General features: G+C 45.0%; 1 protein-coding gene across 4 annotated transcripts in view; it reads left to right on the plus strand.

Annotated features, from left to right (window-relative positions):
- Positions 1-13,622, plus strand: part of Ripk1 (receptor interacting serine/threonine kinase 1) — a 36,872-nt gene that overhangs the window by 4,105 nt on the left and 19,145 nt on the right. For 2 of the 4 annotated variants that reach the window (XM_013073264.3, XM_021260742.2), the window contains exons 2-6: positions 2,643-2,877; positions 3,576-3,732; positions 6,306-6,443; positions 8,200-8,428; positions 9,658-9,807. In XM_013073264.3, coding sequence (XP_012928718.1) covers positions 2,726-2,877; positions 3,576-3,732; positions 6,306-6,443; positions 8,200-8,428; positions 9,658-9,807 — 826 coding nt within the window. In that variant the 5' untranslated portion in view covers positions 2,643-2,725. Of the gene's footprint in view, position 1; positions 302-2,642; positions 2,940-3,575; positions 3,733-6,305; positions 6,444-8,199; positions 8,429-9,657; positions 9,808-13,622 lie in introns of those variants that run through there. The other 2 variants (XM_087181740.1, XM_087181741.1) reach the window with 2 other exon arrangements.

Below are 13,622 nucleotides of genomic sequence, written 5' to 3' on the forward strand. Positions count from 1 at the left end.
GCTCTTCCCGCAAGTGGGCATGTTTCAGGACATGATTGTAGTGTACTGTCTGTGAGCACTTTGTTTTGTTATTAAACATTCTTCCACAGCGTTGTTTTTAAAAACTGTTGAACAGATTTCGGAGTATGGATGGCTCATAACTTATTCTCTCCGCTGCACAGACAGGTTGTTCTCCGTGCTTTCGCTGTTCTGTGTAATGTTACCAAGAACGTCATTTGCATAACTGTATCAGCATCTCATACTTGATACCTCAAGGAACTACTGAGTCCAGGAATTACTCCTTTTTAAACATAATTTTATTGTAAGTGTAAGTTTTATTATAGAAAATATAGTAAGAGTGTAGAGAAAGCAAAAAAGTGCCTTACCATACAGAAAAAAACCCTTGTTACTATTTCGGTGTCTTTCCCATGGCTGGTATCTGTGCATCCCCTCCCCAGCCTCGTCCTCAGGAGGACTGGCCGGTGTGGAGCTCCTGGGCAGAGTCCCAGGGCACGCTGACACTGAGGGGAGTCAAGATGAGTAACTAACTGAGTGTCCCGGCTAACCACAGCCAGGACCCTACAGCATGCAGCCAAGATGTCATTGAATATTTTCTCGTACAATCCTTACCTGCCCTGTGAGGGGTCATTATTAACCCTTTTGCATTGAGGAAATTGAGGGTGAAGTAACTGTCCCAAGGTCACAGGCTAATGAACTACAGAGCTGGAGCTCGGCCTCACAGGAGGAGACCTCGCTCTTTGAGCTGATGCTATGTTATGGCACCTGGTATCTCTCCTTCAGTCTGGGCCTCACCCCTTCCCCGCAGCCTCCACCCTTTACCTGGCAGCACACCCTTCCTCTCCCTGACCCTGTCTCACAGGTGTGCTTCTTTCCTGGAAGACACTTCTCTTGCTTGGCAATGCCTTCCATCACGGGGAGGGTGCCCAGCACTGTCAGCCTACCATGCTGTGTGTGGGCATCATCTGGGCAGCCTTTGCACAGGTGTGGAAGGTCACTTATCTGAGTCGTCTGCAGCAGGCCACTGGACAAAACTGTAGACAGCCCATGCATTTGTAGAAAGCTCCCCCACCATGGTACTTTTAAACTCCATGCTTTCCAGCATTCTACAATGAAAAACAACAAAGTGCAAAGTTAAAAATATTTTACAGTGTACTCCCATATGTGCACTACTGGTAGTTTTGCTCTGCTTGCTTTATCACTATCCCCTTAAGTACTTCAGCATGGCTACTACAAATTAGAGTTCAGTTCATTTACAGATTTCCCTTCTGAGGTAAAATTTATCTGCAGTTCTTAAGAGTACAGTCGTACCTTGGTGTCCTCAGGGGACTGATTTCAGGACCCCCTCAGATACAGAAATCTGAAGATGCCCAAGTCCCTTATATAAAATAGCATAGTATTTGCATAGAACTTACGCACCCTCTCCTGGACCTCATGCGGTATAAATGCTATGCAAATGCTTGTTACACTGTGTGGTTTAGAGAGTAGTGACAAGGAGAAAATGTCTGTATATGTCCAGCACAGATGCAGTTTTTCAAGAACATTTTCTGTTGGCATTGGCTAAGTGCACAGACGCAGAACCCACAGATACGGAGGGCTGACTTACCCTGCTTGGTCCTGGCTGGTGCCTATGTCTGCAAAACCCTAACCCTGCTGACGTCACAGAACATCCCCCAGCAAGTCTCCTGTGCCCTGTCTACTCACTTCTCACCCTGCCAGCAGGCAGCCAGTCTTCTCTTTCCACTGTAGATTAGTTTTGCCCGTTTTAGAACTTCATAGAAAAGGGAGTATGTCTTCTTCTGCATTCCTGTCACCCAGCATCATGTTTTGCATTTCATCTGTGTTGTTTTGTGCATTAGTAATTCAGCTCCTGTTTACTGCTGAGTGATCCTACTTTGTCCAACACTTTGCCACGCCCCTTCCCGGAGGACAGCCGTTTCCCCTTTGCAGCTGTTATGAATAAAGCTGCTTCTGAACGTTGCCCACCTTTTTGGATGTATGTTTTCATTTCTCTCAGGAGTAGAATTGCTGGGGCATAGTATATAGGGGTGTGTTTAGTTTTATAAGGAACTGTCAGACCTTTTCCCCAAGTGGCTGTACCAGTTTATACTCCTGCCAACAACGTATGGTGAGAATCTCTGCTGCTTCCTGTTGTTGCCAGTATTTGGCTGTCTTTGTACTTTTGGATATCCAGGTAGGTGTGCATTGGTATCACACTGTGACTCCCTGGGTAGTTTTATTCTTCATTTCAGTTTGAGGAACTTTAAGCCCCAGATGGCTGGACGGTGAGGGTGGCCTCCAGGGCCCCCACCCAAGCCCCTGCTCCTCATCCAGTGCTGTTTGTTTTCTCTTCCTGGAACTCCTTTTCTTTCCACTGAGTTAGGTATGCATGTGAGTAGATGTTTGAATTATGTTCTCCCACACATGTAGGTCTGTAGCGGGAAGGTTTTTTAATTTTTCATCTGCACCATATTGCCAGAAATGAAAAGTCTGTGGGAATAAAAGTTATGGTGTTCTGTGATTCTTAGAAAACAGCTCATCTGAGAGATTATGTCATCTGTCCTCAGAAGAACAAAGGCACACTAAGCATGTGGTTTTTTGCATCAAGATCTCTTTGCCCTAAGATGTCCTCTGTTTCCTTACAGGGCACAGCACCAAGGACACACAAGCAAATAAAAAAGAAAGTGGTGTGTTTCAGGCATTCTGAGCATTCGGAAAGCAAGCCAACATGTCTTTGAACGACATTAAGATGAATTCCAGCGACCTTCTGCAGAAAGAAGATCTGGACAGCGGAGGCTTCGGGGCCGTGTCCTTATGTTACCACAGGACGCATGGATTTGTGATCCTGAAAAAGGTGTACACGGGGCCCAAGCGCATGGAGTGAGTTGGGGCGGAGGCAGGGGCTTCCCTCCCAGCTGGCCCCGAAGCGGTGATCTCGGAGGGTTCGTGGATTAGAGCCACCTGGGTTTCGGGGTGGGGCGGACCCTGCGGTAGTCTCGGAACACCGACTCGAGGCCAAGAGTAGCGATAACCCATTACCATCGTCTCTGGTGAGGGTGCTGAGGCCAGTTAGCGAAGAACTGGTAAACCATGGGAGAGAAGCCTGTGGGAAGGAAAAAAGGCTGATGCGGGAGGTAAGGTGAAGGAAATGGGAGGAATCCTGAGAACAGGCTTCCTGGCTTTACATTTCCAGCAAGGACCAGTCCTCAAGATGGAAACAGACAGGCAGGCAGTGGGAGGGCTCTGCTTCTCTCTGTCCTCACTGGAGCAGTTCCGAGAGGGCTCGGCTTCGTCGTGCTCTTTCCTGTCACGTGCTGTCCGGCACGGTGCTCTGTTCAGGCCATGTTGCTCTGCTCATGCGCTTTGCATTTGCTTACTTAGTCTTGAGCGCCTGCTGCCAGGCCTGGGAGAGGGCATCTGGGTGACGCGGCCCCTGCTGGGTAACACTTGTGGTCTGCGCGTGGGGTCACCAGATGCGACCCCGTGTGGCGAGGTGTGTGGCCCTGCACGGGAGGCTCTTGGGCTCCAGGAGAAGGGTTGGCTGTGCCCACCTCAGCACGGTGTCTTCCCGTCTGCAGGTACAACGAGTCCCTCCTAGAAGAGGGGAAGATGATGCACAGACTGAGTCACAGCCGCGTGATGAGGCTGCTGGGTGTCATCATCGAGGAGGGGAACTACTCCCTGGTGATGGAGTACATGGAGAAGGGCAACCTCATGCAGGTGCTCAGAGCCCAGGTAGGAGACTCCACGCTGTGGATTGGCTGCTGTGCTACTGTGGGGCTGCCTGTAGCTCACTGATAAAAAATAATCCCTTCCAGAGTTACTCCATAGTTTTTTGGATTTCCTGAAGTCAGTCTTTGTTAGAGTGCGCGTGTGCGTGTGTGTGTGTGTGTGTCTGCTAATAAGGGTCACACCTGGGGTGCTCTACCACTGGGCGGCATCCCCACTCCTCTAGCTCTTCTTATTTTTAAAAATCTTGACACTGTGTCTCGCTGAGCTGCCCAGGCTGGCTTTGAACTTGTGATCTTCCTGCCCCCGCCTCCCGAGTAGCGGGGGTTACAGGCATGCACCTCCAGTGCTAATTCTTAGCTCTCTCTTGCCTTCCCCTGCTGAGGGGGTTTTTCCCCTTCCGTCCCCCTGGCAGTTCTGTGTCCTTGCTCAGAAGGTCCCCTGTGCATCTGGTGCCGTGGTTGACTTGTTACCATACCTGCCAGCCTCTGATTCACACTCCAGAGAGGGCCAGTCTTCAGGGGCACATGGTCTGACGTGGGGTGTATGTGTGATGGATGACAAATACGGGTTAACTGATGACAGCATGTACACCGTCATGACCATGACAGCAATTCATGAAAGCATCTGCACTACACATAATGTAGAAGAAGATGGAAGAATATTCATGACTGTACTTTGAAACCATTTAGGAAACTTTTTTTTTGGTACCGGGGATCGAACTGAGGACCTTGTGCTTGTGAGGCAGGTGGCAGAACCACTGAGCCAAATCCCCGTCCCAGGAATCTTTTATTACAGGTTAAACATAGAACATAAGCTGCAGGAACAATGGATAAGATTTAAAATGGGAACACTAAACTAGTCTACCAAAACTGAATAATTTTAAACAGTTTTTTAAAGTTTATCCACCTGTTATGATCAAGGTCTTGTGCTAGTAGCTCAGGAGTCCTAGCCAGAATGGTGTTGGCAAAGGAAAGGAGACAGACAGGAAGCGACCATGTGGTGTGATGGTGTGTGGTAGACGTCCCAGAGTCCGCTGTGGCAGGCACACGGGACCGCCACCCACCGCACCCTGGGCAGACGGGTGAGGCCTGCAGCCTACTGGACTAGGGAAATGATGTGTTCATTCCTGGCAGGGACGATGCTGGAGCAAGGGGAAGAGTACAGCCAGATCTTCAGAACTGCAGTCACTGTGTTTGGTAGAGGGCAGGTGGTACAGAGACAGGGATCTGTTTTACGGCACTTCCCTTCCTCCCTCTGCCCTCCCATTTCACAGCTGCCAGGGCGGTAGGGCTGTCACAGGCACAGGCACAGGCCTGTGGGGGTGGAGGGCAGGTGCTCGCTTCGGTCTGCTGTGTCCTAACTGGCCAGACTGCTCCCCTTGCTCAAGCCATCTGAGACCAGCAGCGATGAAAGGAGACATGTTAGCTGAGAAATGAGTCTTCTGGGGCTGAGGAAGAATCAGGAGGACCCAAGAGAGAAGCTGGAAGCGGGGGAGGACCAACTTCGCCTGCTCAGAAGTTTTTCCTACGGCCAACAGTATACCAAGGAAGAAGGAAACAGATCTCTTCTCCTTTCTGTACGGCGGTGACCCAGTTACTGAAGCTGTGGTTCAGCTACATTATGTGTTAAGTGTGGTTTGAGAGGTAGATCTGGGAATCTAATTCTGTAGTTTAAATGTTTTTTCTGTTAACCATCACCCAATGTACAGACACTTTTTAGGAAACATCCTATTTATAAACTGGTTTTTCATTGTTTTGGTTTTTTGTATATCCTTTTATTGGTACATTTTAGGTGTATAATGTAATGACGTTCATCATTGGAGATACGCATCTTTACATACTCTCTTGGTTCTTCTTTTTTCTCCCTTCCCCTGCCCTCTCTTCACCCCCTCCAAGGTTTTTCATTGTTAAGCAAAATTAAAATTTAACCACTGAAATAGGAACTGGAGTTGTCTATACTAACATGGATGATATAGTCAGAATATAACTGTAAGAGTGCCCTGAGACTGTACACAGACCTAAAGGGCTCGACACGAGATCAATGAGTAGATACTAATTCACTTGAGCATAGTTTTAGAATCATGCATATGGCATAGAGTTTTACATGGTTGTAATCAGTGGGAACATATTTCCTGTGTTTTTTATTTTAACATTATATCACATGCACATGTCCCTGACATGGTTCATGTAGTTACTGTAAATAAGAGGATCACATTATATGAGTATGCCATAGAAAATGTTTGTCTGTATATTTGTTCATTCATTCATTCCAGGTACTGAGGATACAATCTTAAATAATAAGTCTTGGAAAGGAGTTTAATTTTATAGTATTTTTATGTTCCATGAAATTGGCACGGAATTTTATTTTTACACTGACAAGATACCACATCGGTACCCTTTAGCTCCTAGAATGGAATCTCTGGAAAGGGGGCTTGTTCCACAGGGACAGCAGTGCTGCAGGGCATCTGGTGGAAATGTGACATCTCTGTCCTCGGGTTCAGTTCCCACCGCTCTTCGGTGGGGCTTTTGCTTGTTTCATTATCTTCCTTTGCACAAACATGTTCTCATTTGTTTCAGATCAGTATCCCGCTTTCTGTGAAAGGAAGGATAATTGCAGAAATTATTGAAGGAATGTGCTACTTACATGGAGCAGGTGTGATACATAAGGACCTGAAGCCTGAAAATATCCTTGTTGATAATGACTTTCACATTAAGGTAAACCTTACTTAGTCTCTAGGGTTCTAGAAGGTTCATTTCAACTCTGCTCTTCCACTGTAAATCCATTCATGTAGGTGGCAGATGGTAGAGGAAGACCTAGCTCAGTGCGTAACTTGCAGTGAGGCTGCCAAAGGACAGACCAGCCTTGACAGGGCTGGGAGATGACTGTAAGGGTGTGGTTGATACCTTTTGCTGAGGAGCAGATTTGGATGGTGTAGGCCAGCAAACTGCGCCCCTAGGTTTTGTTATCCTCGTCTGTTAGACTTTGAGATAGAAACATTCAAACCTGTTCACCCCAAATAGGCCATCAGCCTCATCGTTTTTCCAGGGACTCTGTGTAACCGAAACTGGAAATGCAGCAGAATGTGGAGGGATGTGTGGGAGGGCCTTAGAACTCAGATATGACCAGGCAGTCAGATCAGCAATGAACTGGGCATTTGGGCATCAAAAGCCTCTGCTTTGGAATTCAGCTGATTTAAATTTTTTATTCATTTATTTTCATCTGGTGCATTTTTTAAAAAATCAATTTTCTTTTAAACTCATTCCATTGTAGTAAAGGTAACAAGGGAAAGGATCTTTCTTCTGTTCACTCCAGGACAAGATTTACTTGGGGGAGCAGCACATTAATTGGTTTTGGCAGCTGGAATCTTAAGTACAAGGACCTGAATGTAGCTCAGTTCAGGCGCTTGCCTAGCATGCAGGAAGCCCTGGGTTCCATCTCCAGCACTGCACCAAAACCAAAAGATCTGAAAAGGAAAAGCAGGACTGGGGTGGAACTCAGAACATGCCCACAAGATTCTGCGTCTAACACTCTGAGTTGTGGACAGGTTTTTATCCAGTCTCTTTATTTATTTATTTTTATTTTTTTGGTACCGGAGATCGAACTCAGGTCCTTGCACTTGCGCAGCAGGCGGTGAAACCACTAAGCTAAATCCCCGGCCCAATCCAGTGTCTTTAAAGATGTTTCTTTCTTTAAGTCAGCAGCCTCTCTCATTTTACTAAAGGTTACAATCTGTGAGTTTCAGATAATCGCATCCCAAAATGCGCTTCCAAATGTTTGCTTGGATTTCTGAAAAGAGAACTTGGAACTGACACCTTGGGTTCTTTCTTAACCATGTCCTTCTGTCACTTTGCCCTGCCACCTCCCTCTTTGCTCAGTGTCTGACCTTGGTATTTGTCTTTGCTTTTCTGGGGTTTCTTTCCCTTTCTTCCTTCCTATCCCATCTTGGCTTAAGTTCTGGCTACAAACTCAAAAAAGCAGCATCACAGCACTTGTCCTCACTGTGTCTTTGGGATCCTTGGAGACTCAGTCCATGGCCTCTGGAAGCCATCTGGGGAATAGAAGTGTAGCACCTCACCTCTGTCTGTTACATAAATCTGTGGAGAAGGAAATGATGTTTGGCCCTCCAGTCCCCGAAATAGCTGAAACACATGTGGGGAGTAAATGAAGAATCAGAACGTAAACACATGTTGTTGGTGTCATGGCAAAAATGTCTTCTGCTTTCCTCTCTGCCTTTAACTTCGTAAGAATGGAGATATCAGCATATCATGTGAACATTTCTTAGGGGAGATTGTCCAGATGAGTGGGGAAAGACTACGCTTTTATGAGTCTGTTCCAAAGCTGATTTAAACATTCTCAGTGTAACTGTTTCTGTACCTCAGTCACATCTCAGAGAAGCCCCAAATTTGAAGCCAAATCTGATTGGTTTGTGGCCTTCACACAGTAATCCTAATGGTTTGATCTCTTTTGCAGATAGCTGACCTTGGTGTTGCTTCCTTTAAGACGTGGAGCAAACTCACTAAAGAGGAACACAATGAGCAGAGGAAGGCTAACAGCACCTCTAAGAAAAATGGTGGCACCCTTTATTACATGGCCCCAGAGCACCTCAGCGACATCAACGTCAGGCCCACAGAGAAGTCAGATGTGTATAGCTTTGGCATAGTTCTTTGGGCAATATTTGCAAATAAAGAGCCATACGAAAGTAAGACATTTGTAGAGTGGTGGGACTGTAATATCAATGAGAGCTGTTAGGAGAGAACGACCTTCAGTGGGATCATTTAGGATCTGAAATTGTTCCATTAATGGCGGTCTGGCTCACTGGATTGCACGTTCCCCAAGGGCTGGTGCCACATCCCGTTTATTCACGGCCATTTCCTCAGCATCTGCACACACGGTGCCTGGAGCACAGCCAGTGCTCAGTAAATTCTTCTCCTTTGCTCCTCTTTGGGTGTTCAGAGAATGACTTGGCCAACTCTATACCGAGTTGCATGCCTGCAACCTCAGAGCCATCTCAGACTCAGCCTGGCCCTTCACCTCTCATTCCAGTAAGACCGCAAAGCTTTACATCTGTCTCCCTCTGTCTGCACCAGCCATCTGTTTAGTTCACACCCTCCTTATTTCTGCTGCAGGTTGTCATACATTCCGCCATTCAGGTGGCAGCCAAAATGGTCATCCTAAAAGGCAGCTGTGACCACTGCACTCATTTAAAATCCTTCCCAGATTCCCTGGCCTTTAGGGTAGCGTTGAGACTCCTCAGTATGGGATGAGGCTAGCTCTTTGTATCAGACCTTTGCTTCCCTCTAGCCTGATCCCTTGCCTCTCCCTCTATCAGCATGCCCAATTATTCCTATCTAGTAAATTCTGCGATGCACCATGACTTCCATCTTTTCCAGTCTACTAGTTTCCTGTTCCCCTGGACTGGAGTCCTCCTGCTTGGGTCATGGTTCCTCATTCTTTACCTGGATACCATCTACTTATTTTTCTGTACTCAACAAAATCTACTCTAGTCATAATTATTACCTGAGCCCCTTATTTTAAAATAACAATTACCACTCTATATTTTCAGTTACTCTCCTTAAACTTCTTAAAGGCAAGGACTGTCCAGTATCTGTCTTGATAGGAAGATCTGGGGAATACCATTGACTTTACCCAGAGAAGCCATTTGTTCTACAAGAAAGCAGCTTTCTTTCAAATTTTGTCTTTCATCACAGAAATTTAAAATGTTGGATCATCTGACGAGTGGATCTGAGCAGTTGGGTCATCTGTCAGCTCCTTGTCACCAGGCCATTCTGCCCCTATGAAATGGGGCTGCTCTGCTAAAAGCTTAGCCTGGGCAGAGACTCAGCAGCAGCATCCGAGTTCTGTTGTCTCCTGCCCGAGAGAAGCGGGCTGGGCCAAAGGTCTCATGCAAAGCTTCTCTCTGCTCTCTAGACGCCATCTCTGCAGAGCACCTGTTGATATGCATAAGAACTGGGAACAGGCCAAACGTGGAGGAGATCACTGAGCGCTGCCCCAAGGAGATCATCCACCTCATGGAACTCTGCTGGGAGGAAGACCCGGAAGTTCGGCCAACATTTCCTAGTAAAGACATTTTTTTCTGACTCTGTAGGATTCGTCCCTGAGTGAGATGGTGTCAGGGATGTGGTTTGAGTCTGCAGAAAACTTGTTTCAAACTGACTTTCTATCTTTCACTCACTTTGTTCAATGAAAAGATCCCCCTCAAAACCATAAAGATATATGAGGTCTTCTTGTTTGTATTTTTAGAATTCGCTTTTTATTGTTAGAAATATGGATATATCATGGCTGTTTGTAAGTGTACACATCAGTAGCATTAAGTCCATTCCCGCTGCTGTGCAGCCATCCCTGGGAAGCACAAATCCCACATTCTTCTCTTCCACCCTGGCAGTCACCATTCTACTTTGTGTCTGTGAATCTGACTACTCTGGTACCTCGTAAAGTGGAGTCATCATCTTTGTCCTTTATGCCTGGCTTATTTCATTAAGTGTAATGAATGTATTCTAGGGTCATCCACGTTGTAGCATGTGTCACGATTTCCTTCCTTTTTATGGCTGGATAGTAATCCATGTATGTATATACCAGATTATTTGTCCATTCCTCTGGTGATGGGCACCTGGGTTGCTCAGCTGGCCTTCCTGTTTCCTAACTTCTGTCAGGTAAAAGGGCCAAAAACCAAGACCAGACCAGGCCACAACAAGCCTTTATTAGGAGAACAGATCTGCCGGGCTGTCTCTGAACAAAGGAGAGGCAAGAGCAATATGGCCGGGGCAGGGAGAGTCTTTTATAGAGACTGGGGTGGGGTTTGTAGGGGCTGAGGCGGGGTTGAGTGAGGGAGTGACTAGGGAATGGAGGAGCCGGTGATGTCGCTAGGTGGTAGGAGGTTACTCTCTAGGCGGGAACAGGGGCATGCTGGGAAGAAGGGTTTGTTTGGTGGGAGCAGCCATCTTGGCATGACGTCACACAGGGGAGGGGGCAAGGCACGATGGGAAGAGGGCAGCTACGATACATAATAGCTGCTGGGGTGGTGGGAGACCTAACAACTTCTTTCATTTCTTCCTCTCCCCTTTTTAGTTGGCATCTGTGGGAACGTATTTTGTGAGTTTACATTGGTCCTACTGTAGAGAGAAATAAAGGGACATGGATGTTTGAAACATCCATGAAATAGGGAAAGGAAAGAAGTAAATCAGGTGAGGAATAAAGATGTAATAGGAAGGCACTAAGGAGCTGTCTTATTAGTTACTTTTCTCTCATTGCTGAGACAAAATACCTGACAGCCAAAGGCAAAGGGGGAGTGTTTTATCAGCTCATGGTTTGTAGAGGTTTCAGTCCATAATCGAGTGGCTCCAAGGCAGAGTGGCACAGGGCAGGGGGGCAACAGTTCATGGTGGCAGAAGACAGCAGAAGCAACAAGGGACCTTAGCAGAGTCTTTCTGCCCCTTTTATCTTGTTCAGACTTCTTAGGGCGGGTGGCACTCACGCCCTTAATCCCGGTGCCCTCGGGCCTGGCCCCACCATGAATCAGTCGCACACTCTAGATTCGCCACCTCTGAGAAAGCATGAGGCTTTGGGGGAACATCTAAATGCCTGTAATGCGTTCTTGTCTCCGATTTCTATGAGAAACAGAAGCAAACCTCTGCCTACCACCACCACCAAAGGATTACAGGGGTACTTTGTTGTCTGATTTTCACACATGCTTCATCACTCTTAATCTTTTCCTGGCTTCTCCTCTCATGTTTTGTGCCATTTCACTTTCAAAATAAAAGTTCTTATTTTGGGGTAGTTGTAAATTCACATGCAGTCATAAGAAACAATACCGAGATCGTATGTATCATTTACTCCTTCCCCCAGTGGTAACATCTTCTGTGTTTACTGAGGCACTGTTCACAACAGCTAAAAATACAGTCAACCTCGGTGCCCGTCAGTGGATGAATGGGTGAAGAAACTGAGGTACCATATAGATACACAATAGAATATTAATCAGCCATAAGAAGAATGAAATCGTGTCATTTGCAGCATTTTGGGTGGGATTAAAGGTCATTATGTTAACTGCGTGCCTTTTTTTTCATTTTCTTGCATTATTGTACTGCCTAGAACATCTGTCACTAACTTGGCTAGGACTGAAAAGACATCCTTATCTTCTTCCTAATCTTAGGGGGAAACCATTCGGTCTTTCATTATTAATTATGTTATCAGCTATAGGTAACATTCTGCTTGCTGTAACTAATTTAAGTACATTATATGTCAATGTGCAGAATATTGAAAAAATTTGGTCGAATTCTCCCATGAAACCATCTGGACCTACAGATGGAGGAGGAGTGGTTTAAATTATGAAGTCCATTTTCTTAATAGTTGTAGGACTATGCAAGATGTTCTGTGTCATATTGGGGTAGCTGTGGTAGTTTGTATTTTTCCAGCAAGTGGTCTATTCCATCTAAATTTTTATGGTTATGTGTACAGAGTTGCTTTTAGTGTCCCTTATATTTTTTATGTTGGAGGGTTACTACCATTTCATTCCAGATACTAGTAATTTATGTCTTTTCTTTTTCATTTTTTGCTGGAGATTTATCAGTTTTGTTCATCTTTTCAAGTAACTAGTTTTTGTTTCACTATTCTCTACTGTTTGTTTTTTCTTCGTTGATTTCTGCCCTTATCTCTGTTTTTTCCTTCCTTCTGTTTGCTTTGTGTTTGTTTTGCTCTTCATTTCTAGATTCCTGAGATGAGAACTCAGATTACTGGTTTGAGACTTTTTCTCTTTTCTAATATGCACACTTATTGCCATAAATTTCCCTCTCAGCCCTGCTGTAGATGGCTTCCACAAGTCTTGATGTGTGTATTTTATTTTCATTAACTTTAATGCATTTTTAAAATTTCCCTTCAGACTTTTTTGTTGACCTATATATTATTTAGAAATGTCTTGCTTAGTTTTCAGGACTTGGAAGATTTTCTTTTCATCCTGCTGTTACTGATTTTTTTGTTTGATTTCATTGTGGGCGGAGGACATATTCTGTGTTCCAGTTCTTTCAAGTGTGTTGAGGTTTTGTGGTGGGCCAGCTTGTGGTTTGTCTTGGTATGTGTCATGCTGACACTTAAGGAGAATACTTGGGTTTTCTACTCATGTTAGGTACAGTGTTATATAAATCTTTATTAAATCCTGTTGGTTGATGCTGTTTTTGTGTTCCTGTTTGCTGACTTTCTGTTTAGTTGCTTTTTCAGTTGTTGAGAGAAGACTGTTCAAGTCTCCAACTACAACTGTGAATTTGTAGGTTTCTGTTTTCAGATTTAGCTTCTGCTTTTCAGATTTTGCTTATCTTGTTTGATGTATACACAGGATTTCTGTGTCTGGTGGATTGGATCTTATAGTTATGTAAATTTATCCGTCTCTGGTAATATTCACTGCTTAAATCTACTTTTTTGGAAGTTGATATAGCCTCCCCATTTTCCTTTGATTAATATTTCTTTTCCATCATTTTACTTTAACCTTCGTGTATTATTATATGTAAAGTGAGTTTCTTGTGAGAGCATAAAATTGGGTCATGTTTTTAAATCTCTTCTATCAATCCCTGTCTTTTAATTGGTGTATTTAGACCTTTTCTTTCTTTTGGCACCAGGGATCAAACTCGGGTCCTTGTGCTTGCAAGGCAGGCAGCAGAACCACTGAGCTAAATCCCTGGCCCTGTTTAGATCATTTAAACTTAACATGATTATTAGCAAGTTAGGGTCCAAGTTTGTCATTTTTTTTCTTCCCTTGGTTCTTTCTGCTTTCATTTCTCCTGTTTTTGGTCTTCTTTTTGTATTAGTCAGTGTTCCATTACTATAATAAAATACCTGAGACAATCATCTTAAAAAGCGAAAATGTTTATCTGGTGCACTTTCAGTGG

This window comes from Heterocephalus glaber, unplaced genomic scaffold (assembly GCF_053883595.1).
Source record: "Heterocephalus glaber isolate CG9 unplaced genomic scaffold, H.glaber_assembly_v1.0 deba00001472, whole genome shotgun sequence".
Classification (NCBI taxonomy): domain Eukaryota; kingdom Metazoa; phylum Chordata; class Mammalia; order Rodentia; family Bathyergidae; genus Heterocephalus; species Heterocephalus glaber.